Source organism: Colobus angolensis, unplaced genomic scaffold (assembly GCF_000951035.1).
Source record: "Colobus angolensis palliatus isolate OR3802 unplaced genomic scaffold, Cang.pa_1.0 Scaffold2, whole genome shotgun sequence".
Taxonomy (NCBI): Eukaryota; Metazoa; Chordata; class Mammalia; order Primates; family Cercopithecidae; genus Colobus; species Colobus angolensis.
The window spans coordinates 10525567-10551054 of record NW_012115154.1 but is presented as its reverse complement, the minus strand read 5'-3'; the positions used below and the strand labels follow the sequence as shown (position 1 = coordinate 10551054).

At 42.5% G+C, this 25488-nt stretch overlaps 2 protein-coding genes across 2 annotated transcripts in view; one reads left to right on the top strand and one right to left on the bottom strand.

Moving 5' to 3' along the window:
- The first annotated feature begins 698 nt into the window (after nt 1-698).
- On the top strand, nt 699-8442 carry LOC105511208 (putative DBH-like monooxygenase protein 2). The gene is made up of 13 exons (XM_011941324.1): nt 699-986; nt 1636-1782; nt 2318-2479; nt 2725-2808; nt 3645-3812; nt 4004-4106; nt 4299-4465; nt 4817-4908; nt 5193-5289; nt 5423-5482; nt 6934-7064; nt 7888-8002; nt 8293-8442. Exons 1-13 carry the CDS (start codon nt 699-701, stop codon nt 8440-8442), a joined length of 1764 nt encoding a protein of 587 aa, XP_011796714.1.
- A 15095-nt stretch (nt 8443-23537) lies between these two features.
- MGAM2 (maltase-glucoamylase 2 (putative)) overlaps nt 23538-25488 on the bottom strand; it is a 117549-nt gene continuing 115598 nt past the window's right edge. The window contains exon 49 of the mRNA XM_011941323.1: nt 23538-25157. Within this exon, the coding sequence (XP_011796713.1) occupies nt 23791-25157 (1367 nt within the window). The 3' untranslated portion in view covers nt 23538-23790. The remainder of the gene's footprint in view (nt 25158-25488) is intronic.

Sequence of the window (25488 nt, the reverse complement as noted above, 5' to 3'; positions counted from 1 at the left end):
GCTTCCTGCTCCTCCCCAGGAGTGTGCAGAAAACCAAAGCTGCCCCAGACTCAACCATCTGAGAAGCTGATTATCCCTCCTCTCAGTGTCCTTCTAGGGATTAGTAGCAAAGCCTCCTCCAGCAGATGGAAATCACAGCCTTCCCCGCAGTCCCTGCCAGCAACTTCCCTCCTTCCTGCACTGCACTGGGAAACTAAAAGACTAGGTTTACAAGCAGTCCCACATCCCTGCTAGTACTGCAGTTCTATACATAGACAAAATGGAAAATGCCAATTAAAAAGTGGGGTAGGGGCATATTCCAGAGGCAGCATGTCCTGTAAAGACATCCCAGGATAGAAGATGGAAGAGGGGGACAGGAAGGGAGGGGGAGAAAAAGAAACTAAACTTTCTTGATTCTGCAGGGTCCCCACTGGGACGCTGGCATGGGGTCAGGGTGGAAAGTCTAAATGACTGAATTCTAAGAATTTTCTGCCAGGCCCCTGCTTCAGAGTGAAAGCAACCTGCCCTGTATCCTCTCCGGGCACCTCTCACCTCCAGAGTTATGTAAGGGGCACTGCTCCAAGCCCAGAGGATAATCAGATCAGAAGTGCCCCAGCCTGGCCCTCCCCCATGGCATGGTGCCTGGCCCAGGTAGGACATAAAACTCCGAAGCTCTCCAATGTTCCTCTGCAGGGGAGATGCTCCAGGTTACAGGAGCCATGGCCCATGACCTTCTCTTCAGGCTTTTCCTGCTTTTGGCCCTGGCAGCCCCCTTACAAAGCAACCGCCCTGGCCCCACATCTCGCCTGCGCTATTCCAGGTTCCTAGATCCTTCCAATGTCATTTTCCTGCGTTGGGACTTTGACCTTGAGGCTGAAATCATCAGTTTTGAGCTCCAGGTCCAGACAGCTGGCTGGGTGGGCTTAGGTGTCACAAATCGCTACACCAACGTGGGAAGTGATCTGGTTGTTGGAGGAGTCTTGCCTAATGGCAATGTCTATTTCTCGGTAAGTCTGAGGGTGACTTGTTTCCAACGATGAGGGTCTTTGTTGAGTTGAGGTTGGTTTCCTGTCCAGAAACAATCCATATTCTCCAAGGATATCTAAACACACTCCCAGAATGCCAGCTGAATGCTGGTTGTTTCCCTCCGAAATAATGCACTGTGGAGTTTGAAATCTAGGTCTTCTATACTGCATGTCTCTAAGACTGCTGAGAGAATGAAACCATTAAGTTGTGAGATACTTTTGCACCCCTTACTTGCTGATAGCCCACTAAATGCAGGTCACTGGGGAAAATTCAAAGCTGTTTGAGAAAGAGTTACATGAAGAGCCACATGAGAGAAAATGAATGTCACGCGTACTTCAGATAATATGTGAGCCTTCAAGTATTAGGGATGCAGGAATATTAGACTTTATGGAGATGAGATTTGAAATGGGAGAAGTAAAGCAAGGTCAGGTGGTGAAACTCCATTATCCATAAAAGGGTGCTCTGCCATGTTCTTCAGCCCATGCTCTGCCCAAGGAGAAAACTACATAATAGAGAACACCTGGGTTCTGCTACTCTAGTATCCTAGGGGAGCTGAAGGGACAGCTACTGCTCCAAAGCAGGAAATTTGAAGCTCCTAGTTCTTACTTCTTGACCTTCACTGGACCCAAGGATCAGCACTTGGTAAACGGAGACACTCTGAAGGAGGATGGGAGCCAGGATGCTGAGCTGCTGGGACTGACAGAAGATGCTGTCTACACCACCATGCGCTTTTCCAGGCCCTTCCGCTCCTGCGACCCGCATGACCTGGATATTACGGTAAGATAGCGAGCAGAGAAAAGCATTTAATCACAAGCAGGTTTTCCTTCTGGAGAGGTAGTTGCCCCCAGTCAGGCAGCTAGTCATCATTCCCAGGACTTCTATTCCTCGCAGCCTTCTCAGGTAATATTCCAATTGTGCCACCTGCTGAAATCCACAAGCCTTCCGCAGGGTGGCCTCCCACTGATTCATCTCCCGCCCACCCACCTCAGGGTTCTCCTCTTGAAGAATTCTAACCAGTTTCGTTGACCTTTAGGGCGTTAGGATTTAAGAGTTTAATTCAGTCCTTTCATTTTACAGATGTGGACACAGGCTTAGAAAGGGCATGCGAGAGGGAATGTGACTTGCTCAAGATCACCAGCAAGTGAGCCTCAGAGGCAGAAATAGAACCTGACCAGTTCTCACTCCTAGTGTGAAGCTCCTTCCATTCCACCATGTAGATATGAGCAAGTACCTTGTGTAGGTCCTTGGGTGCAGGGATATGCAGAGTGCTGCTCGGAGGTGGCAGCACCACAATGCTCACGGCACCCCGCAGAGTGACACTGTGAGGGTGCTGGCCGCCTACGGCCTGGATGACACTCCGAAGCTGGATCGGGAGCGTACTTTTGTCAAGTCCATCTTTCTGCTACAAGTCATCCACCCTGATGATCTGGATGTCCCCGAGGACACCATCATCCATGACTTGGAGATCACTGATGTAAGATGCCTTGGTCCCACCCAGCAGCCTCCAGCTCCCTTCTCCTTTCCCCACTCAACCCAGATCCCGCCTCTAGCACCCAGTATTCAGTACATCCCTTGGGTGGAGATTACTCTGACTCTTCTCTGTCCCCTAAGGACTGCCAGTCTGACCCTAACGTGAAACCCCTTCCCTGGCCTGGCCCTTACCCTATTTCTTCGGAGCCTCACTGTCATCTGGCTCAGCTTCTGTGCACCCTTCCTCAGTTCCTCATTCCAGAGGATGACACCACGTATGCCTGCACCTTTCTTCCTCTTCCCATTGTTAGCGAGAAACATCACATTTACAAGGTATGGTGGACCAGATAGGGGGCATTGTCAAGGCAGGGAAGGGTGCTGGAGTGGAGCAGGGGGTGTGGTCAACCCCAGATGATGCAATCTGGAAAATTTCTTGGCGGAAGCAAGAGTGAAGTAGTTGCAAGAACAGGGGGACAGGCGGGGCTTGGTGGAGGCCATGGCTACATCATTTCCTGAGCCCAGAACTGTAACTCCCAGCACTGTTTTATTTAAGCCACAGTGCAACAGACATGTTGATGAAGGTTACGAATTAATAATTGTTTGCAAAGAACAAAGTATGAGCCTCAACCTGGCCCCAGAATTGTGCTTTCTTAGCCCAAGAGGAGGTAAAGACAGGGAGAGGATATGGCCAGGGACTGTCAGGAGGTTGGTGAAGTCTGGCTAGAATGAACTCAAACTAGGTAACCCAATTTCATATTTGAGTGATTTCAATTTTGATCAAATAAATAAAGGTATGATCTCACAATCATAAGTGACAAGTGTGGAGACTTTTTTTCTTTAGACAGATAATTTGAAAAGGCATGGCTACATGTTCAGATACAGTGAACTGAGGAGGTTACTAAGGGGAGGCAGAAGTCTTGGAATGTCCCTGGCTAGATTTCATATGTCTGCTCTCCAGAAGAGTCTTAAAGGAGGAGGGAGTTGAGAGAAGAGTCAAACTGAGTGGGTGGGAAAATAATAGCTTGGGGAACAAAAACAGAGAAAAAGGGAGAGAGACAAACAGAGAGAAGAGGGAAATGGGTATCGTTTTATTTGACAAAAGGAAGGAAGATAATATGGATTTGATGTGGAAGGTCTTGATCATGCTCTGCTCTCCTTTTTCTGCCCAGTTTGAGCCTAAGTTGGTCTACCACAGTGAGACAATGGTGCATCATATCCTGGTGTATGCCTGTGGCAATGCTAGCGTTCTCCCCACAGGCATCAGCGACTGCTATGGGGCCGACCCTGCCTTCTCCCTCTGCTCACAGGTCATCGTGGGCTGGGCTGTCGGGGGCACTGTGAGTCCTGTGATGGGGGAAACACATGGCTAAGCAGGTGCATGTGGTTGGGTGATGAGATCACTGGGCTGGTGGAAGACCAGGGGACAGGGGAAGTCTGGGATGACAATTAGAAAACAAGGCCAAGAGCCCCGAATCCCTACACCTGGTTCCCAGCCCTTCTTGCTGCCAAATGTCCCTTCTTCCAACAGAGCTACCAGTTTCCAGATGACGTGGGTGTCTCTATTGGAACTCCCTTGGACCCTCAGTGGATCCAACTGGAGATTCATTACAGCAATTTTAACAACCTGCCTGGTGAGCACCCAGAGGATTTAAGGAAGGGAGGCTGGTGGGGCTGGCTCGTTCTTTCGGTATTGGGAGCGCACTGTGGGATGCGTGCTGACTCCGTGTGGTCACAGGCCCCCTGCAGCTTTCCTGGGCCTCTTTCTGTCTGCACTGTGACCTGCCCTCCTGCCTCCTGTGATTGACTTTTCCTCTCTGCACCAGGTGTGTATGACTCCTCGGGGATTCGCGTGTACTACACTTCTCAGCTGCACAAATATGACATGGGCGTCCTCCAGCTGGGCTTCTTCACATTTCCCATCCACTTCATCCCCCCAGGCGCTGAGTCCTTCCTGTCCTACGGGCTGTGTAGGACAGAGAAGTTTGAGGAGGTGGAGCTGGGAGGCGCACCCTTCCTGAGGAGGAAACACGCTTTCCTTGCCCCCCATCCCAGATCTGGTCTGATCCACAAGCCCACACAGCCTGAGCCCCAGACTTGGAGAATAAGTACAGTCTGGTGCTCAGGAAATTCACTAACATGACTTTTGCAAGGAAGGGAAAGAGTCGGGGCTTTGAGAACAAGGGGAGTGGGGAAGGAAAGAAGGGCCAGAAAGGTTCAATAAGAAGTACATTGGCAAATGTCAGTCATCAGAGGAAGGTGTCAAATATCAAGGGAGGAAAATCAAGCAGCAGGTCAAGAACAGAGTCCTTAACGAATCAGGTGCACCTCTTCCCTGTTACAGATGAATGGAGCCCCCGTGCCTGACATACAGGTGTATGGCTACCTGCTGCACACCCACTTGGCTGGACGGGCTCTGCAAGCCGTGCAATACAGGTGAGGAAAGACCTTGAAGCTTTCCCTTCTGTAGTTTGGAATGAATTTTAAGAATAGTGATTTATTCTGTAGCATACGGTTATGCCCGGTTGAGAATAAGGAAGAGCTAGAACTATCTTTAGAGTACAAATAACTGGAATAAGACTGTGGAAGAAGTTTTTTGTTTATTTTTGTGGATAATCTACTCACAGAATGACCCCACCCACGTGCTACATCTTTGTTGGCAGACCCCTCTCTATTTCATCTTCTCTTTTTTTCTGAATTCCTACCTTCTCTTCCTCTAGGAATGGAACACAACTTCGAACAATCTGTAAAGATGATTCCTACGACTTCAATCTGCAGGAGACTCGAGATTTGCCCTCTCGAGTGGAGATCAAGCCGGTGAGAGTCTGAGGGAGGCCGGAAGAGTTGGGGGCAGCAGCATCATACGTCATTACTGCCAGCCAAGAAAGTTCTCAAGCTGTACCAGTCTCTCTGTGTCTTACTCTCAGCCTTCATGTTTCACTCTGAACAGGGAGATGAATTGCTGGTAGAATGTCACTACCAGACACTGGACTGTGACTTCATGACATTTGTAAGTGACCTCTCTCCCCACCATGGTCACCATGGACCATAACCCCAGTGGAGAGCCCACTCATAGCTTTCGCTATCCAGTGACCCCTGTGATTTCACTGAAGCCCCTTCCTTCCTCCAATGGCATCACATATCCACACAGGGCTTTTCATGTTCTCACACCCCATGCATCTAAGATAGGAACAGGGATTTCTCACATTCTCTGCCAATAACCCACCAAGATCATGGAAATATAGTATGCTATAGCGACTAAGAGCAGAGATGCTGGGGCCTCACTGCCTGGGTTTGAATGTCAGCGCAATCATTTAGTACATTTTTAGACAAGTTATTTGACTTCTTTGTATCTCAGTTTCCCAATTTGCATAAGATTAATACTACTTTCTACCTCATAAAGATTGTTGTGAGAGTTGGTTGACACACGCAAAACACCTAGATCATTGCCTGACTTGTAGTAGATGATCAATTAAAGTTGGTTATTGTTTCTATGATCACAAGAAAATCCCCCGTTTTGTGCATCAGAAGTGGTTCAGTGCTTGTGGGGTTCAAAAGGTGTTGCAGGCTACTGAGGAAAAAAATACTGCCCTACAAATGATTATAATATAAGGTAGTAAGTGATATATACCATGAAAGAAGAATGGGAATAATCCACTGGGGAAATTCACAGGAAAGAATCACGAGATCCTACTACAGTGAACTGAACATGTGACGTAGGTGAATGAGTCCTGTTTTAGACACATAGAGAAGGGGAACTCCGGAGAAGGAAAAAACGGAGAAAGCCGTATATAAGGAAAGCATGGGGTGCATATGAAGAAGTTTGGCTGGAAGTTAAAAATTGGGAAAAGATATCTGAAGGAATGGAATGAGGATGAGGATGATAAACTTGGAAACAGTCCTTGAAGCAGGGGTGAGCCTGACCTACCTATATCTCCAGGACAGCAGGGCTAACTCTGTAAATATTTGCCAGGTAAGTAAATGGAATGAATGAATAGGTTGGAATTTATTAGACAGAATCAAATAATTGGTTTAGTGATGACTGACTATTGTTTAATGGACTACTGGAAGCCACTGGAGGTTTCAGAATAGGCAAATGGCAGGATGCAAGCTCAATTGTAAACAACTTGTCTGGCAGCTCTACAGAGGTCGGATTGCAATTAGAACAGATGAGTAACTGACACTAGTTGAGAGGCAGATGATCTAGCCCAAATCAGGATAGTGGCAGTGAAGCTGAGCACCAGGCAGATATATGGAATGGTTTTTTGGAAATAATATCAATAATTGTCCGCCAATGAAAACAGAGCAGCAAATAGGGGAGTGAGCTGGCTCTACCTTAAGGGAAAATGAGAATGGCATCACTGGTAAGATAACCACTTCAACTATTTTCTGTTTGCTTTGTCCTCCTCTCTCTGCATGCCTTTGTATCTCTGTCTCTCTGTCTTTGTCTATTTCCTCCAGGGAGGCCCCAGCACCATTAATGAGATGTGCCTCATCTTCCTCTTCTACTATCCCCGAAATAACATCTCCAGCTGCATGGGGTACCCTGACATTATCTACGTGGCCCACGAGCTGGGGGAGGAGGCATCAGAGTGAGTCATCCTGAAATATAAGACCTCGTGTGTGGGGGAGGGACCTTGGGGAGGACTGGAGGAGGAAGAAAAGAAGGCCTACCCACTACCTCCTAAGTTGGTGAGCCAGGATTCCTTCGGGGGCTGCCTGACCAGCTTCGGCCCACCTCGCTCCTGTTCCCATCAGGATCTAACTCTGAAAGTTCTGGCACAAGACAGGAATTTTTGTGGGACTTCTTTTCCCATATCAGCAAGGTCATTCAGAGGAAGAGATAAATCTGAACCCTAGAAGTGAGATCCTTTATTTACAAATTCTTTGTCCGCCTTTTTTCTCATACACTACTTGACTCAGCCAAAGACTGTTTACTTTCAAGTCATGACCTTTCATTACTTTGGGGTAAGGATCCCCTCTGAGGTTCTCATGAGAACTATGAAATGTTTTTGCATGAAAAAAATGTTCATCTGTGCAAATACAATCTATTTCACATACAATTTCAGGGCAATAAAATTGCCTCCAAGAAGGAAGCAATAAAGTGACTTCAGGGAACCTGTCTCACTCCATGCCCTCCAGAGGAAGAACCACTTCCTAAAGAGTCAGAAGATCTGCTTTTTCATGTTTTAAAATTCTCATCTCTGAGTTCTGATATTTCTCTTGTCAAACTCATTATAATTGTCTCTTTGTATTGTAAGACATTACTTATGGCTTTTGCTGACATGGAATTGATTCTAACAAAAATGAGGGCACAAAATGTTTTGTACCAAAACAAAAATGTTTTGCCGAAGCTCTAAGTCAACCCTAAACTACGGTCTGTTCTCCCTGTCCCGATCCTACCACCCATGGCAGCTCCATGGAGGGTATCATGGCCATGAACAATGTCGAGTGGACCCCGGAGAGCATTAAGAAAGCTGAGAAAGCCTGCAAGGAGGCCCAGCAGACAGTGATAATAAAGACCATTGATGTGAGTGTCCCAGGAGAGACCACCCTCTAGAGTTAGAGATGGAGGGGTGGGAGGTGGTGCTGGTTGGAAGCAGGAAAAGAGAGAATGAGGGATGTGAATGGCAATGGTAGGAACACTGGGTCAGGGGACACAGTGCTGAGAAAGCAGAAAGGTGAGTTGTTGCTGTCCTGGGTTGCAGATGTGGTCAGAGCCTCATGGTTAGCCTGTGAGCTCTGTGAGGACTGGGGATGATCTCAGGAAAGAAAAGGGAGATCCTTTACCTTTAGCTTGTTTTTTCCCCTCTCTTGCAGGAGGTGGTAGAAAATACAACAGGCTGGATTCCAGACATCATCCCTACTCCCCGGGGACCCTGCTTGGAGTCCTTGGGAGGCAAAGTGGAGGCCCAGGACAAGACGCCTGCAGGCTTCAGGCCCTCTCAAGCTCTAGCAGGGCCACCCTGAGGCATCTCCCCCTGGCAGCCGTCCTGCTGGTGCAGCGCACACTCTCCTGGCTCCTGGCCATGCTGCAGACTGGAGTCTGATGCTGTCTCTTCATGTGCATACCCAGGACGCTCTCTCCTCAGTCCTCCCTTATCATCAAACACAGAAGCTCCTCCCTGCGTTGCCCCCAAAATCCCTCATCTGTGTTCCTTCTCATGACCCAGGTCTTGACACTGCAGGCCTGGGCACTGCACATATTCCATAAAGATTCTTCTGTGACAAGCTATGCAAATCATCCTCCAAAGCATTAGAATCTCTGGTGGGGCCACATATTTTCTGGCAGAATCTTGTTCCAAGGCTGGGTGTGAGGTAACGGATCCACTCTCTGAGAAGGCTGGTGCCCCAACTTTCTTAAGAAGATGTATGAAAAGGAAGGGACTTGAATCAGAGAGAGAGCCCTGTAAACCTCCCTTGGCCCATACCTGGCCCTGGAGATGGTTTCTGTTTCTCTTTCTTCTGGCATTTGTGCCTGGCCCTGTAAGTTGGGGAGAGAAAACAGTAATTGCAGTAAAGGGAAGGGCTCTGTTTATAAAGGACACATCTCAATACATCGTATTAAAGAAAACTCGGCTCGCTTCCTGTTGCCATCTCTTTCCTTTGAGCTTTTATTCCAGGAGGGGCAGGTGGACGGTCTCAAATTGCTCTATATTAGGCCCTCAGGGAGCACTTGAGGACCTGGTTGTCCAAATGTGACATTGAATGCACAGCTTTGCTCTCCTTACCTGTATCCCTGCTGTTCAATGATCTTTGTTTATCCCATTGAGTGTTACATTGTCAACACTCAGGCCACTAGGTTTCAAGAGCCTACCTGAGCAGGCAGGCTGGATTGAATGCTAAGATCAGGACAAGGGCAAGACAGAGAGAGGCAGTCCTTAGCACTGGAGCCCAGGCATGTCAAGGAGGTTCACAAAGGAACAGAGCAGTGACTAGGTGCAAATGGTTCATGGAGTCAGGATGCAGTTCACAACCTCAGTTTTCAGGAAAGGACAATTTTCATTGTGGCTGCCTTGAGAATTTCTGGAGGTATTTATGTATTTTTCTAAGCTTGACAAGCTCAGCACCACCCTGTTCTTCAAGTTTTAAAGTCACCATTCTCATCTATGAATCGCTTTGCTCATTGTTCATGTCATCTAAGAGGGACCCCTACTCTGGATATCCAAAGGTGTTTAGAGGGATCGGAATCCTCTGGAAACCAGGACTATGGCCTCAGCGAACTCTGTGTCACTACTCCAGAGGCCTAGTGTTGAACTAATATCATAGCTCTGCTTCATGGCAGAGCAATATGCCCCTCTGGGATTGGTGACATGAGAGATAATGAGCCCTTGGCCTTTACTGTCTTTTCCCCTGGAGAATTCTGGATGCTCCACTTTGAGACTCTGCAAAATCCTCGGTGTTCACATTCAGTGGCTGCAGTCTCAGTGTTGACCCTTCTCATAGATCAGCATCACTTCTAGGCCTTGTTTGAGCACAGGGGCTTGCTGTACTTGAAGATGCATTTTAAAGTTCGTGATTATGAAAAAACTAGGCTCAACTGAATCCTACGGTGTCTATATTCATTGCTGGTCTTCTCCCTTGTCACCATTCAAGGGAAATTAAAATTATCATTTTATGTAATAATCCAAAGGCGTCTGCCCAGTGTTTGAGGCAAACACCATATAGTTGACCCTTGAACAACACAGGTTTAGACTACATTGGTTCACTTATACATGGATTTTTTTCAACCAAGTGTGCATATTGAGAATATAGTATTTACGGGATGCAAAACCTGTATACATGGAGGCCTGATTTTCTTTGTATACACACGTTGTGAAGGGCCCACTATGGGATTTCAGTATACTTGAAATTTGGTATCTATGGGCAGTCCTGGAATGAATCTTTCACGTATACCTGGGGATGACTGTACTCTCTACAGTATGAGGAAACACACAGATAAAAATATTTACGACATTAAAACTTAAAACAACCAGAACAGACCACTTGTTCTTCATTGCTTTGTCCAATTTGTGAGCAAGTCTATCATTTCTAATCCAACTTGTTTTTCTCCAAGTGTCCCCAAGCAAACTCTTTCAGCATCTTTTAAGTAAACACACACACACACAAAACAAAACAAAACAAAATCCTTTTTGGCTGGATTTCAGATGCTACCCCTCAGTTTGTGCTGCAGTCTTACTCTTGGGCCTTTTCTAGCAGGTTCAAGCTGGGCAGTGCCCCCAGATTCTGCAGCCAGAACCTTCCAATGGCTCCCTTTGCCCAGGTCATGGCCAATAAGATTCCCAGGCTGTGCTGTTCTTCCTTGCTCTCTCCTTCAATTTTATATTCCTTTCTAGCCTCCTTTTTCTCCTTTTATTTTTCTATCTATTGCTCGTCTCAGCATTCAGTCATCACAAACATATTTATTGAGCACCGTCTATCTGCTTGACATCAGGTCAAGAACAGGTGCCACTGAAATAAACAGGAAATGGATCATGCATTTATCTTCCCTTACAGAGCTGCAGTTACATGCCTACAAGCCCCTCAGCAGCCATTCTCTCCTTGAGCTCACACTGTCCCCCTCTGAGCCTTACTCCATGCCACCTAATGTTTCCTCTTCCAGTCGCCTCAAGAAATGGACTATATTTTTGTCAACCTGTAGAGAATAATGCATTTCTATAGTTAAAACGTATGTGTTCATATTACACAGACAGAGAGTGCATATGAATACCACTGGTAAAGTACTTTAAACACTCCCACAGGTGGTGGGAGCTTGAATTCGATGACTTCAGGATCCTCTCCAGATCATACATTCTGGATGGCAGTTTCCTGACTGCATTACACGCTGCAGGAGAAAAATACCCCAACTTCCTTCGAGAACACTGTCACTTGGGCCTGTCTGGCATCTCTCATCCTTCAGGGGTTTCTGAGGTCAGGTTCGCTTCTAGTGACTATGAGAATGTAACTCCTTTTCTTCCTCACCTCCTCTACTCACAACTCCATATTAAATGTGGAGGGTAAGCAAAAGACGTATTCCTTATTTTTACTTTTCTCTGTGGTTCTATGAGGACAAGAGGAGCCACGGGCTAATGTTTACAGTGACTTTTGTCTTTTCCTGTGAATTAAGAATATTTTGATACAATTTCAAATTCATAAAGAAGGGCAGTAATTCTTATATATTCTTTACCCCAATCTAACCATTGATTACATTTGGCTCCATTTCTTTCTGCTTCTGTTTTCTCTTATTTCTCCTCCTCCTTCTCCTCTTTCTCTCTTCCTCCCTCCCCCTCCATACCTTCATGAGTCTAATAATTTAGTTTCTTCTCCCTGTTTGCTAGGGTTTCCATCAGTGTCTAATTCTCTGCTCTACTTAGTTAGCTGAGAATGAACAGGAAAGCTCTCAACTACCCTAACCCAGTGGCTGTCAATCTTGACTGCATATTAGCTTCACCTGATGATGAGGTACCACCCAGGCATTTGTAGGTTATTGAATTCTCGAGGCATTTCTCCATTCTCATCTATGAATCGCTTTGCTCATTGTTCATGTCATCTAAGAGGGACTCCTACTCTGGTTATCCAAAGGTGTTTAGAGGGATCTTAATCCCCTAGAAACCAGGACTATAGTCTCAGCAAACTCTGTGTCACTACTCCAGAGGCCTAGTGTTGAACAATATGCTATTAAGACTGAGGACCCCTGAATTAGAAGTTCAAATGTTCTTCACTAGTCTACTTTCTGGATGGAACAGAAATCACATTCTAATATCACACATTTAAGCCGCAGCACAGGCACTGACCAGTCAAAATGAACATCAGTGGAAATAAATCCTGGAAGACCCCTGATTTCCTGTAGTTAGAATTTTAGTTGCTAGATTGTGAGAATATGTGGGGATCTCAGAGAAGGGGCACATTTAGAGGCCTTAGGAAGTGGCTATTACCAAACATTACTCAATAAATAAATAGCAAAGAAAGACAAGTTCTTCCCATGCAAAATAGCTAATGCAGAAGGAATAAGGAGATATGAAATCACTGTTTAACAAAATTCAGAGTAATAATTGATTCAGGCAGGAATCATCAATGGATGCCAAAACTAACAAATGGGATAGTTGCATAGCTTCAAAGTATCTTCTCACAATATATTTATTAATTATGCTGAGAAAAAATAGTGGCTTTAGAAACCTGGAAGACACCACCTCAACCAAGTAACCCCACAGAACCTCAGCAACGATGGACAGATGGACACTGTGTGGCTCCTGATAGGGAAGACTGAGATGGGCTCAACATCATGCCTGTGTTATTTCCGTCAAAAATGCATAACCTCGGTGCAATCATTAGGACATTTTAGGTAACCCCCAAGTATGAGGGATATTCTACAAATAACTGACTTGCAATCTTCGAATGTCAAAATCATGAAAGAAAAAAAGAAACTAGGGAATAGTTTCAGAACAGAGGAGAGTAAAAAACAAGCAAAATAAAACAATGAAACAATTAAATGCAACACGCAATTGTGCTCCCGGACTAATTTCTTTTGTGTTGCTGTTGTTGTTTGTGCTTCCTATATAGGACATTATTGGTGCAATTGGTAAAATGTGACTGGGGTCTGTGCATTCTATGGTGGTGTTTTATGCATGTTGATTTTCTGGTTTGGATGATTATGTTGTAGTTATGTGAGAATATGTTCTTGTCTTTTTAGGAAATACATACTAAAGTATTTTTGTGATAATGAAGCATATTGTATACAAACTGTCAAACGTTTATGAGATAGAGGGGGGAAGGAGGAGAGAAAAAGAGAGAAAAGTGATAAAGTAAATATAGTGAACAATTTATAATTTACAGGTGATAACTGGGAAATACGGATAAAGAGAATACTGGGATTTGTTACCATACTTGCAACTTTTCTCCAAGTTTAAGCTTATTTGAAAATGAAATATTAATTAAAACAAAGAAACCAGTACAGGATTGATACAAAAACATAATAAAATATGGAGAAAGTAGGAAAAACAGAAACAAGGCAGAGAAAGAGTAACCTGGAAAAAAATTAGAAAAGTGTTGTTTAGAAACAACACCTGCATGTTTTCCCAAGCAAGAGGTCTTGAACAATTTTTATTCTGAGCACAGAACTTTCCATCTCCAGGCTATAGTATACCCCTGGACCCTTAGACTAATTTCAGCTGTCAAGCTGTCTGGCATAACAAGTAGTAACATCCAAGGCTTAAGGCTGTAAAATACCTAAATAGGATTTTATAGATAATTATTTAAATAACAACAAGATGGTGGAATTCAAATTATATATATATATATGTATTTATAAATTTTAAATATATATAAATATCTATTTATAAATTATATATTATATATATTCTTTTTTAGCTACATGTTGTGAGACAGATGTTTAGAGGAATGAGGAGTTTTAATCTGGATGATTGGTAAGAAAATAGTAGCCATTATCTAAAAAGTGAAAGAGTATCAGAGAGATGGTTTAAGATGAAAAATTAAAGCTTATGAGTAGACCTCTGGGGAGCCAGAATTTATCTCAGTACCAACAAAAATGTTTTTAAAATAAATACTGCCCAATAATTTAATGGGCAGCCTTTTGAGGATGTATAAATCACATGCTGATGAGATTGGAAATATATGGTGTGGACGAAACTGTTTTATGGGTGGAAATTTTAAACTACATATACCCTAAACTCTGTTCCTATTCTGGTGTACTTTTATCTGGGCATATATTGGGGGAAAGTTTCTGTTACATCTTATAACACACTCTGTCCTCTATATTACCAATTTTCCCTCTGACTAATCATCTACTTATATCATCCAATAAAAGACTAAATTTCTCTCAAGCTGAAATTAGAAATACATATCTTCATACAGGTCACAGGAATTGTTATAACATAACAATAACATTAATCATAAGTTATAACCTGCCAGGAAGAAAAATATAATGTCCAGTCTAATCTGAAATTAGAATGGCTTGTATTACTCTTGTAATTATCACATTGTAAAAATCTAATACTGGGTGAAAGTAATCCCCTGGAATTTTTTAAGCATGTTTTCCTCAAATAAATCAATCCTCAGCTGGATTACAATCACCTTTTCTGAGGTTTTCCACTGCCTAATGTGATCTAGAAAACCCTCAAGCCAGCCGGGCGCAGTGGCTCAAGCCTGTAATCCCAGCACTTTGGGAGGCCGAGACGGGTGGATCACAAGGTCAGGAGATCAAGACCATCCTGGCTAACCCGGTGAAACCCCGTCTCTACTAAAAAATACAAAAAAACTAGCCGGGTGAGGTGGTGGGCGCCTGTAGTTCCAGCTACTCGGGAGGCTGAGGCAGGAGAACGGCGTAAACCCGGGAGGCGGAGCTTACAGTGAGCTGAGATCCGGCCACTGCACTCCAGCCTGGGCGACACAGCGAGACTCCGTCTCAAAAAAAAAAAAGAAAAGAAAAGAAAACCCTCAAGCCATGGGAAAATCACTGCTTACTCTCCAACCACAGTACCATTCCTATCTTGCTCATAACCCCATATGCCAAATCACCATCCACAATATAATCCTCTAGGGTAACTCACCATCCTAAGGGCCCTCATCCACACACTATTCTGCACAACCCCAGTCTAACCCCATCCCACACCTTCTCTTAAACCCCTCTACAATAAAAGACCTTTAGAAATCAACAAACTCTCTCAAAGTTTCTACCATCTCTTTGCAGTAAGTGGAGGTAGACTGACATCTTCCCTGCTCCCCTCTCCAATTTCACCTCTTCTCTCAAATCCCAGCTCCTTTGAAAAGTTTGTACTAAGAACTTTACTACCCTCCACAGCTGCTTGTTGCTGTCATCCAATGTCCTCTGCAAGTCACACCAGTCATCCATTGATGACTACAACCAACTGTCTCTTCTACCACCACTCCTCCTGTGTCTTTTTGGAAATATTGATATTCACAGAGTGGTTCTGTCCAGCATACCAGCCTCTCAGTTTCTTGAACTCAGTTTTTTATTGTACTAACTTCCCTTCTTTCCCAGGCCAGGTTTCATGGGCCAGAACTATAACTGCTTCCTTACAAAAATCCTTATCTTTATTAACCCTCTCTCTCTTTCTGTCATATTTGCATAGTAATATCTCAATTCTGGCCAAATTTTCTATCTACCTTTTTTTCCTTCAGTTGTACCCATGTAACTGACTGTTTCAGAAGAAGCAGCACTCATGCGTGTTTGCAACAAACTGGCTTACAACACAGCTTTCAATCCTTGTGTAGGTAGGTCCCTTGTCTTTTAATGTTTCTTCTTTCCAGGATGGCTATTTCACCTTCTTTCTTAAGCTTCTAACAACCACCTCCCTACATCTCTGATTCGCAGCTGATGGCATCATCATATGCTTCATAGAAGAAATAAATCATTAAGCAAGTAGTTGTTTTATGAATCTGGGTGCTCCAATGTTGGCTGTATATATACTTAAGATAGTTAAGTCTTCTTCTTGGCCAGTAATGGTCTTTCCTTTCCATATTTGGCACTTCTCTAAGGACCTCTTGTAAGACAGGTCTGGTGGTAACTAATTTCCTTAGCATTTGCTTGTCTGAAAAGGAACTTATTTATCCTTTGTATACGAAGCTTAGTTTTGCTGGATATGAAATCCTTGGTTGGAATTTCTTCTCTTTAAGAATACTTGACCATAGGCCCCCAATCTCTTCTGGTTTGTAGGGTTTCTGCTGAAATGTCTGTTCTTAGCATGATTGGGTTGCCTTTGCAGATTACCTGTCCCTTCTCTCTAGCTGTCTTTAACATTTTTTCTTTCATTTCAACCTTGGAGAATCTGATGATTATGTGTCTTTGGAATGGTTGTCTTGTATAATATCTCACAGGGGTTCTCTGCATTTCCTGAATTTGAATGTTGACCTGTCTAGTGAGGTTGGGGAAATTTTCATGGACAATATTCTCAATATGTTTTCCAAGTTGCTTGCTTTTTCTCCTTGTCTTCCGGGCACACCAATGAGTCATAGATTTCATATTTTACATAATCCCATAATTCTTGGAGGTTTTGTTCATTCTTCTTTATTTTTTTCCTTTTTATCTGACTATTTTACGATCCATTCTTCAAGCTCTGAGACTCTTTCCTTAGCTTGTTCAATTCTGCTATTAGTACTTGTGATGGTATCTGCAATTCTCGAAGCGAGTTTTTCAGCTCTATCAGATCAGTTTAGTTCTTGCTTTAAATGGCCGTTTTGTCTTTTGTCTCCTGTATCGTTTCATTGGGTTCCTTAGATTCCTTGAATTAGGTTTTGACTTCCTCCTGGATATTGATGATCTTCATTACTATTCATATTCCGAATTCTATTTCTGACATTTCAGCCTAGTGAAGAACCATTACTAAGGAACTAGTATAGTTATTTGCAGGTAAGAAGACACTCTGGCTTTTTGAGTTGACAGATGTCTTGCACTGGTTCTTTCTCATCTGTGTGGGCTGATGTTTCTTCAATCTTTGAAGGCGCTCTACTTTGGATGGTTTTTTGTTTGTTTGCTTGCTTTTATTTTCTTTGATGCCCTTGGGGGTTTGACTGTGGTATAAGATGGGTTCAGTTCACTGGGGTTGTTTCTGGAAGATTTTTGGGTCCCAAGGCTGAGCTGAGCTCTAACTCTGTTAGAGTTGTGCTCTAGTGCTCACAGTTAGAGCTGTGCTCTAACTCTGGGGAGCTGGTTCCAGGACCCCAGCTTTCTTCTCTGGCCCCTCAAGGCTAGGAACCCACTGTGGTGAGGGGGCCGAAGTATTCCTGGTCCACTGGCCACAACACTCCGATGGGTTGTGCTGGCAGCCGTGGCAGCACAGCAGGAGGCATGCATGTTGGCTGGGGCAGGCGAGTACTGGGGCTGTGACATTCCTGCACAGGCTCACGCCAGCAGTGAGTCACAGATGGAGACAGGGTTGTCGATGTGTGTACTTGCACTGGCACCTGTGGCAGGGGCTGCTGGCCTCTGTGTGCATGATTACACTGGTGGCCATGGCAAAGTGAAGGGGAGGTGTGGGTAGCCAGTGTCCATGCACACATTCATGCTGTCAGTGGAGTCCTGAAATCTTATCATAATGTAATTGTTTACCTATTTATTGTTAGCCTACCCCAATAGAATGTATTTTCTCCAAGGACAAGACTCTCTTGGCCACAGGTCAGTGTCTGGTGCAGAGGAGGAGCTGACTTCTTTAAGCTCTCAGAAACATTTTTAAACAGAGCCGGGGACCATGTGGTAGAAAGATCAATAGACTATGAATTGCCATAATACATTTGCAAATTGCTTAATCATTTAATCACTATGAACCTTACTTTCCACAGTAGTAAAATTAAGTAGTTGTGTAAAGCCATCTATAATATTCCCTGTGGTTGTAAAATTGTACAACTTTATAAACAGGGTGAGACTGAGTAATGGATGAATAATAATTTGAATATTAAAAATTGGATGTTAAATATAATACATTGAAAAATACCAAGATGTTATATCTTAATATTATTCTACTTCAAGTGTGAATTATTTTTATAGATTATAAAATGTTTATAACTTATTTCAACAAATATTTCAATATTAATATCATATTTTGACAAAACACAAGTGAGTATAAATAGAACCGTGTGCAGACAAGTTGAGGGACAATTAGCATCCTGTGTACCCCTCAGCTGAGGCTGGACACAGTCGGCTTTGGAAAAACACTGTGAAACTCAACATCTCACTGCCAGAACAGGAGACAAGCCAAGGTCTCTCTAAGCAATAATGATCACATTTATTCTGTGGATCACCATCAAATAACAGTGTTCCTAGAAGAACATTATGGCCGGGCACAGTGGCAGTGTAATCGTACAGGATTATTCACCTGTAATCCCAGCACTTTGGGAGGCCAAGGTGTGTGGATCACAAGGTCAGGAGTTCGAGACCAGCCTGACCAACATGGTGAAATCCCGTCTCTAGTAAAAACACAAAAATTAGCCACGCCTGTAATCCCAGCTACTCAGGAGGCCGAGGCAAGAGAATTGCTTGAACCCAGGAGGCGGAGGTTGCAGTGAGCCGAGATTGCACCTCTGCACTCCAGCCTGGGTGACAGAGCAAGGCTCTGTCTCAAAAAAGAAAGAAAGAAAGAAAGAACATGATGAAACACTATGTTTAATTTAATCACACAAACCAAAGAAAATTTTACTTGTATATTGCCACATAAAATAATGGTCAACCACACTGATACATTCAATATGCACTCTACTGACTGTTTCAAAATCTTTCTTGCCTGTTATTTGTTCATACATTTTGTGCTTAGCCTGAGCTTCTACAAGGCAACAAATGAATAGCAGCAAAAAAAAAATTGAAAAATATCATAAAATTGGGATAACTGTATCCATGAACTATTCTATAAAGTGAGGAAAGATGAGCATTATTTAATTTAGCAGTGAAACATTTTGTTCAAGTTCAAATAAAAGCCCATTTTACCCAGAATCACAGTTTGAGACACACTAGAGACACCTCTGGAGATAGCTTCCCTTCACAAAGCTTCAGTCTGAAAAAAGGACTCAGCGCAGCCTTATTATAAAGCACTAGTGATACAGACAGGAGCCGGAAATGCTGGGTAGAAGAGGGTGGTTCCCCGGAAAAGGCCCCACCCTCAAGTCTGAAGACCCATGGCCCTAAGTGAGGACAGGCAATTCTGTTTTGCTGCCATCCTGCCCACATATAAACCCTAGACCTTAGTGAGCCCATGCAAGCAGGCTGCTGAATGTTGGAACCAGTAGAACAGCAATGACAGAACAGGAGGTAGAGAAAGAGAGAAGAAAAAGGAGGTCTGGATACCTAGGGTAGTTCAGCTGGGGGCAGTTGTAGGAGAGTCTTTCTCCCACTGCTGGGTGGCCCAACTCAGGGGAAGACCACCTTCCCTCTCCATCCCCCTCTCTGGCTCCCCATTAATCTCATGAGATGCTATGCCACAGAGTTTTCCCATATGTCTGAGAAAATTCCATAAAAACCAAATCCAGTCAAGTGAAAAGATTCAGCAGACTGAGAGTCAACATTCAATTCTGCTTTCAGGTGTCCTCTGACTGTGGGGAGTCACTGGCTAGAGATAATCTTATTTATCTCTTGTGGTCACAGCCCCCCTTCCTCATCTCTTATTTCTTCCTTATTTCTTTTTAGCTGAGTACCTAGCTCTCCAGAAAACCTAGATTCCCATATATTTGAAGGTGCTCTTAGTTCTCTTCATACCACAACCCCTATCCTCTATTCCTAGTGTTGTATTAAAATTAAGTAATTATGTGCCATTGTTGACTGACTGAAGTGGAGAAAACGTTGCATCTCCACCACTCAATAAAATCTTGCACTCATCCTTCAAGCCCATGTGTGATCTGATTCTTCCAATACACTGGGCAAGGACTTGGGAAGCAGAAGGTTGTCACATTGGCCCCCTGCCCTTGCAATAAGGCAGAGGATCCACCAAGCTGATTAATACACAAGCCATCTGCAGACAGCATATCTAAAAGAGCTTAGTAAGACATGTTCACTTGGGCTTCAGGAGTCTCAGACACTCACCCCTAGACACTGCTCTGAGACTGGAGCCCTGAAGCACTCATGCTGGTCTCCGCACTTGCCGTCTGCATGTTCCCCCTATAGGGGGTTGAGCTGCAGGGTGACCAAGCAGGCCACACCCTTGTCACATGTCCCGCGGGGGGAATCAGGGAACTCTCCTCTTTCACCAGCACTAAAGAGAAACTTCTCTGCTTCCAGAAGATCCAAGGGGAAGAAAAAGGAAGAAAAAAAAAAAAAAAAAAAGGCTGAAATAGACATCAGAACACTCAGGGAATTATAGAATAACAATAATGAATAATAATAAATCTTTGTGCATCGTTTTACAGACTGGAGATGCATTTCCATGTACTTTATTGTGGTTCAGATGCTTACCTCATCGTCCAGATGTGGGAATTGAGGCAAGAAAGGAAAAAAAGTGTCCACCTGAAGCAACAGCCCCCACATCATGGGGAAGGAAATGTGAAAACCAAAGTGTGCTCTAGCCCTGTAAGTTCCTTTACTGGCATGAATGCTCTTTCAACCCTCATTTGAAAGTCTAATCTCATATACACTGAAGTCTAGTGATGGAAATTGACATATTTTAAATCTTGTCTCTTCTCACAATGCTTCTCCTGTAGAAATAGTGGACTATTTTTATATCTCCTAATCATACTATGTAAAGTCAGTCTCTTTGTCCAACTCATTCCCCACCTGAAAGGCTTTCCTTGACTCTTTTTTTTTTTGGTGCTATAGGGTACCTCCCAGCTTCCCCTACTCCTTGAAGTATTCCTAAATACCTCTAGACTCCCAGTGAGTTTCCTGTTAATCCAAAACATGTCATCTGTATTCCTCACTGAAAAATTAACCATGCACTATGTGTGGCATCTCTTAAATAGTCAACATGAATAGTGTTTACATAGTGATGATTGGAATACTAGAAAATGAAGTTTAAATTAATAACTAGAAATTTTAGGTGTAATAATAATGATGTCCATGGTAATGGTAAAGGTAGGAATGTGTCAAGTACCAGAAGTGTAGAAAAGTAAATTTCTTCATACTTAGAAAATGAGTTATAATCATTAGTACAAAATTAACATCACATACGTAGGTGACCCAATGGGGCCAGTCATTATGGAGCTTAGGAGTTTCTCTAGACCTTGTAAATCAGAGTCCATGCACAGGTTTTGCTAGTGTTGCCAATGGTAGTATTAGTGTGTCAACATTGCCCTCATGTTTTCTGAACCTGGTTCCAGGACCACTACTTGTGCATTGACTCCTGAGTTTCAATTCTCAAGTCTCTTCAAACATCTGACCAAAGTCCAGACTTTTGTATATTCAAAGTGTTTCTTACCTTTTCAAAATTCCATGATTTCAATTATGTTCCATTTACATGTTTAAGAGGTTGGACTTTGGTAGCTTCAGAACTACGCTTGTTCAAGCAGATTCATCTTCAGTTTTCCAAATCCCAGCTGCTTCAAGAGAAGTTGTTGGTCTGTGAATGAGCACTGGTATGGTGGGCTGGCAGCAGAATCTCACGGTGCCTTAGCACGCAGAGCACTTTGTCCTGTATCAGAGTTTGTGGTGCCAACAAGATAAATGCACTAAGTTTCCCTCAGTAAAGATACAAGTGAGGGAGTCTGTGACCAAGCCCATAGAATTTGGAGTTTTGTTTTGAGTTGGAAGGTCAAGTTAAGAGTCATGTATACACAAGAATAAGGTCTATCAACTTTGTTCAGAGGACTGTAGCTTGCAATGTTGCTGACTGATGAATCTGTGCACCTCATCTGGAGCACCATCAAATCATATGGACAATAGTACAACTGGGTTGGCAGATCAAAAAGCTGGGCAGATGTGTTTGTAGACAGTGGAAGATATTCATGTGGAGTAAGTCACAGATGCTGGAGTACCTACATGCTGGGGAAGTTGATAATACACTTGACAAGGACACAAGAATGGAAATACGATGTTTCTGCCCACTTAAAGGAAGTTGTTCTCAAACTCTTTAGCTTCAGAATCCCTTTACATTCAAATTTGGTGAGGGCACTGTGCTTTATTTATGTGGGTTATATCTGCTAATATTTACTGCATTAGAAATCAAAATTGAGTCATTTGTAAAATATTTTTTAAATATTTATTTTTCATTCATAACAACATACTCACTTTGTGATAACATAAATATGTTTTTAATGAAAAATAACTATGTTTTCCAAAGCAAAATAAAATGAGTGAGGAGAATGGCATTATTTTACATTTTGTAAATCTGTTTAATGTCTAGCTTAACAGAGGACAGCTAGATTCTTTTTTCTGTTTGTATATTCATCTATTATGACACAATATGGCATAGAGCATCTGGACAGTGCCACTATCCACTAATGAGACAATGAAACTGAAAAAACAAATAACTTAGTATCATTATGAAAGTAGATTTGAAGAACCTGTATGCCCCAGAAAGTCTTGGGGAACCCCATGGATCCCTGAACTAAACTTTGAGAATACTGTCCTAGGGTTAAACCTACAATAGTATATCCAACTGACCAGATTTGGTAGTGACCATGGGTCTGCTCATAGGGGTCTGAGTGATCTAAGAAAAGAATGGATCAAGTATGAACGATGAATTTGGATATGAAAAACCAGGAATAGACCAAAAACCCTAACGCAATGAAGGAGAGTCTGAACAGTGAAATTATAAGGGAAAAGCTTGTTTTAATAGAAGAAAATGCAAATAAGATTATGAACTCTGATTCCAATGTGGAGGCTGTCTTCCTTATGCTGTATATTTACATTCTCACCTCTGTCTGGGTAATTTCTGATTTATACTAGAGTCAGAGCCAGTCATTGGTGATAACAGTGAGGCTTTAAGACTATCTCATAATTTAGATTAATTCTAAGTTTCTGAGAATACTCCACTGTCTACAAGTGGAAGTACTTATAAAATCTGTAGTAAGAGTATTAGTAGTACCTATGAAATAATGGTCACAAAGTTCAGGAATTTATGTTTTAGGATCTACAATAATTTTATTTTCTATGATAGTCAAACCCACATGTAATATTTATAATTTAAATTATTTCAGTGCCTGAAGTAAGGTTACACAAGATCTTCAAATGTAGCATTTTCCATATCTGTAGCTACAGCTAGGATCTCTTCAGAAGCAATAATACTATTAGTACATGTAATGCAAAAGACTCTATTGGTAGATATGGCATTTGGAATAGTCCATAGGAAAATAAAGTGCATTTTTTTAGCATTACTAAAAATGCTCTACTGTAATATCAATGTACTGTAATTACATGCTCTACTGTAATATCAATAACTGTTGGTATAGAAACCATTTGAGTGCCAGGAGTATCACCAGTGCTCTCAGTTATGGTATTATGCCATGTGACCCAAGAAACAAGTTGGGCTACTTCAATAACTACATCTAAGGCAACAGTATTTACAGAGCCTAATGTGGTGTTATCTGAGATACCAAAGTTACCTGTGAAATCTGTAGTAAGGATATATAGGATATATAAAACATCTGTAGTTTAACTGATGAGGTTATAGGAATAATAACTATAATTCAAAAGAATAAGAGTACATATTATGGCTGCAGAATAAGTATCCACAGCTTCTTTGGTGAAATCTATAAGGTTTGTAAGCCTTCCTAAACATGTCTGCAATGACAAGAGTGTTTGGAGTAGCTGTGTCTTTTATGGCTAAGGTACTAATATTTGTGAAAACTTAAGTAGCATAAGATAGAGTATCTCATAACTGATTTGCTATATCTGTAATAGTTGTTTGAAGGAGTTATATAAGGTAACTACCCTGCCTTGAGTAGTAATCATGGAACTTGAGTAGCATTTATGGCATTTGTAATATAAGTAGGTGCAGTAGCAGAGGTATGTACTGTACTATCAGGAGTGGTAGTATTTAAAGCATGTTTTGTAATACTTGTAGTATCTTTGGTAGCACTAGTTGCAGTAATAGGTAAATAACTAGCCACAGAATTTGTTACCATGTGGGGAGTTTGTGAATCTAGACCAGTAGCTGTTATTGTGTCTGAGGCTGTTGTGATATTTGAAACAGAAATGTGTGTAGTGTTACCTGTAACACTGCTGGAGTTATCTGCATCAGTAATATCCATGGTGCCTAGATTAGAAAGATTTGTAGGAGCTAATGATGTGTGGCTTAAGGCCAGTGTTGTAGTAGTAGTAGAATGAGGAGTAGTGAACTGTGTGATGTGTGTGGTGAATTTGTCTGTGGAAGTAACTGTTGTATCTGGACTTATGGTATTATCTTTGGTGCTGGTAGTAGTGACCATAGCATCTATTATCATGGTACTTTTTGTATCAAGAGTGTTGAAAATTATGGTGTTTGCATTTGTAGGGGTAGTAAAATTAGTAATTTTATCAGTAGTGAATGTATGACTTGTTGGAAACATGCTCAAAATAGGAGTAATAGAGCTAGGAATAGAAGTAAGAGTATGGGTAGTAGTGGTAGGAGAAGTTTGGTAATAAGTAGTCATGCCAGGAATAGTATTACTACTTGTAGTAGTAGCATCAGGACTTGGAGAAGGAGTAGTCACAATAGGAACACTATTACCAAAAGAAGTAGTTGTTATGGAAATACTATTACTAGTTGTATTACCAGCAGACATTGTAGCTAAAAGAGAATTTGTCACAGAAGCATCATTATTTGTGCTAGCAACATCAGCACTTGTAGGAGAAGAGGTTACCATAATAACAGCAGTATCCATAGCATTACTACTTTCAGAGAAAGAAGCGGTCATAATAGAAAAACTGTTGCTAGTAGTGTCAACACCAGTATTTGCAAGAGAAGGAATAGCTGTAATTGGAACAGTATTATTAGGAACAGTATCATCAGTCCTTGTGTGAGAGGTAGCAGTTATATTAGCAACATTAGTACTAGTGCTAGCATTAGTAGTATTTGTTTGAAAAGGAGTACTTATATCATTAATAGTAGTACTAGTGCTAACATCAGTAGTAATTGTTAGAGAAGGAGTAGTGGCAATAAGTACAGTAGTACTAATGGTGGCATCAGCAGTACTTGTCAGAGAAGGAGTCACTGAAATGGGAATGGTAGCAATAGTACTCACAGTAGTACTACCTGTAGGAGAAGGCATAGTGGTATTAGGAACAGTATTATTAGTGTTAGCATCAGCAGTATTTGTAGGGAAAGGTGTGGTTGGAAAAGGAACACTAGCCCTAGTGCTAGCAGTAGTAGTACTTGTAGGGAAAGGAGTAGTTGTATCAGGAGCAGTAGTACTAGTTGTAACACCAGTAGTACTTGTTGCAAAAGGTGCAGTTGTGATAGGAACAGTAGCATTAGTGCTAGCAGTAGTAATATTTGTTGGGAAAGGGACAGTCGTATCGGGAACAGTAGCATTAGTTGTAACACCAATAGTACTTGTTGGGAAAGGTGTGGTTGTGATGGGAACAGTAGTACTAGTGCTAGCAGTAGTAGTACTTGTAGGGAAAGGGAAAGGAGCAGATGTGTCAGGAACAGTAGTACTAGTTGT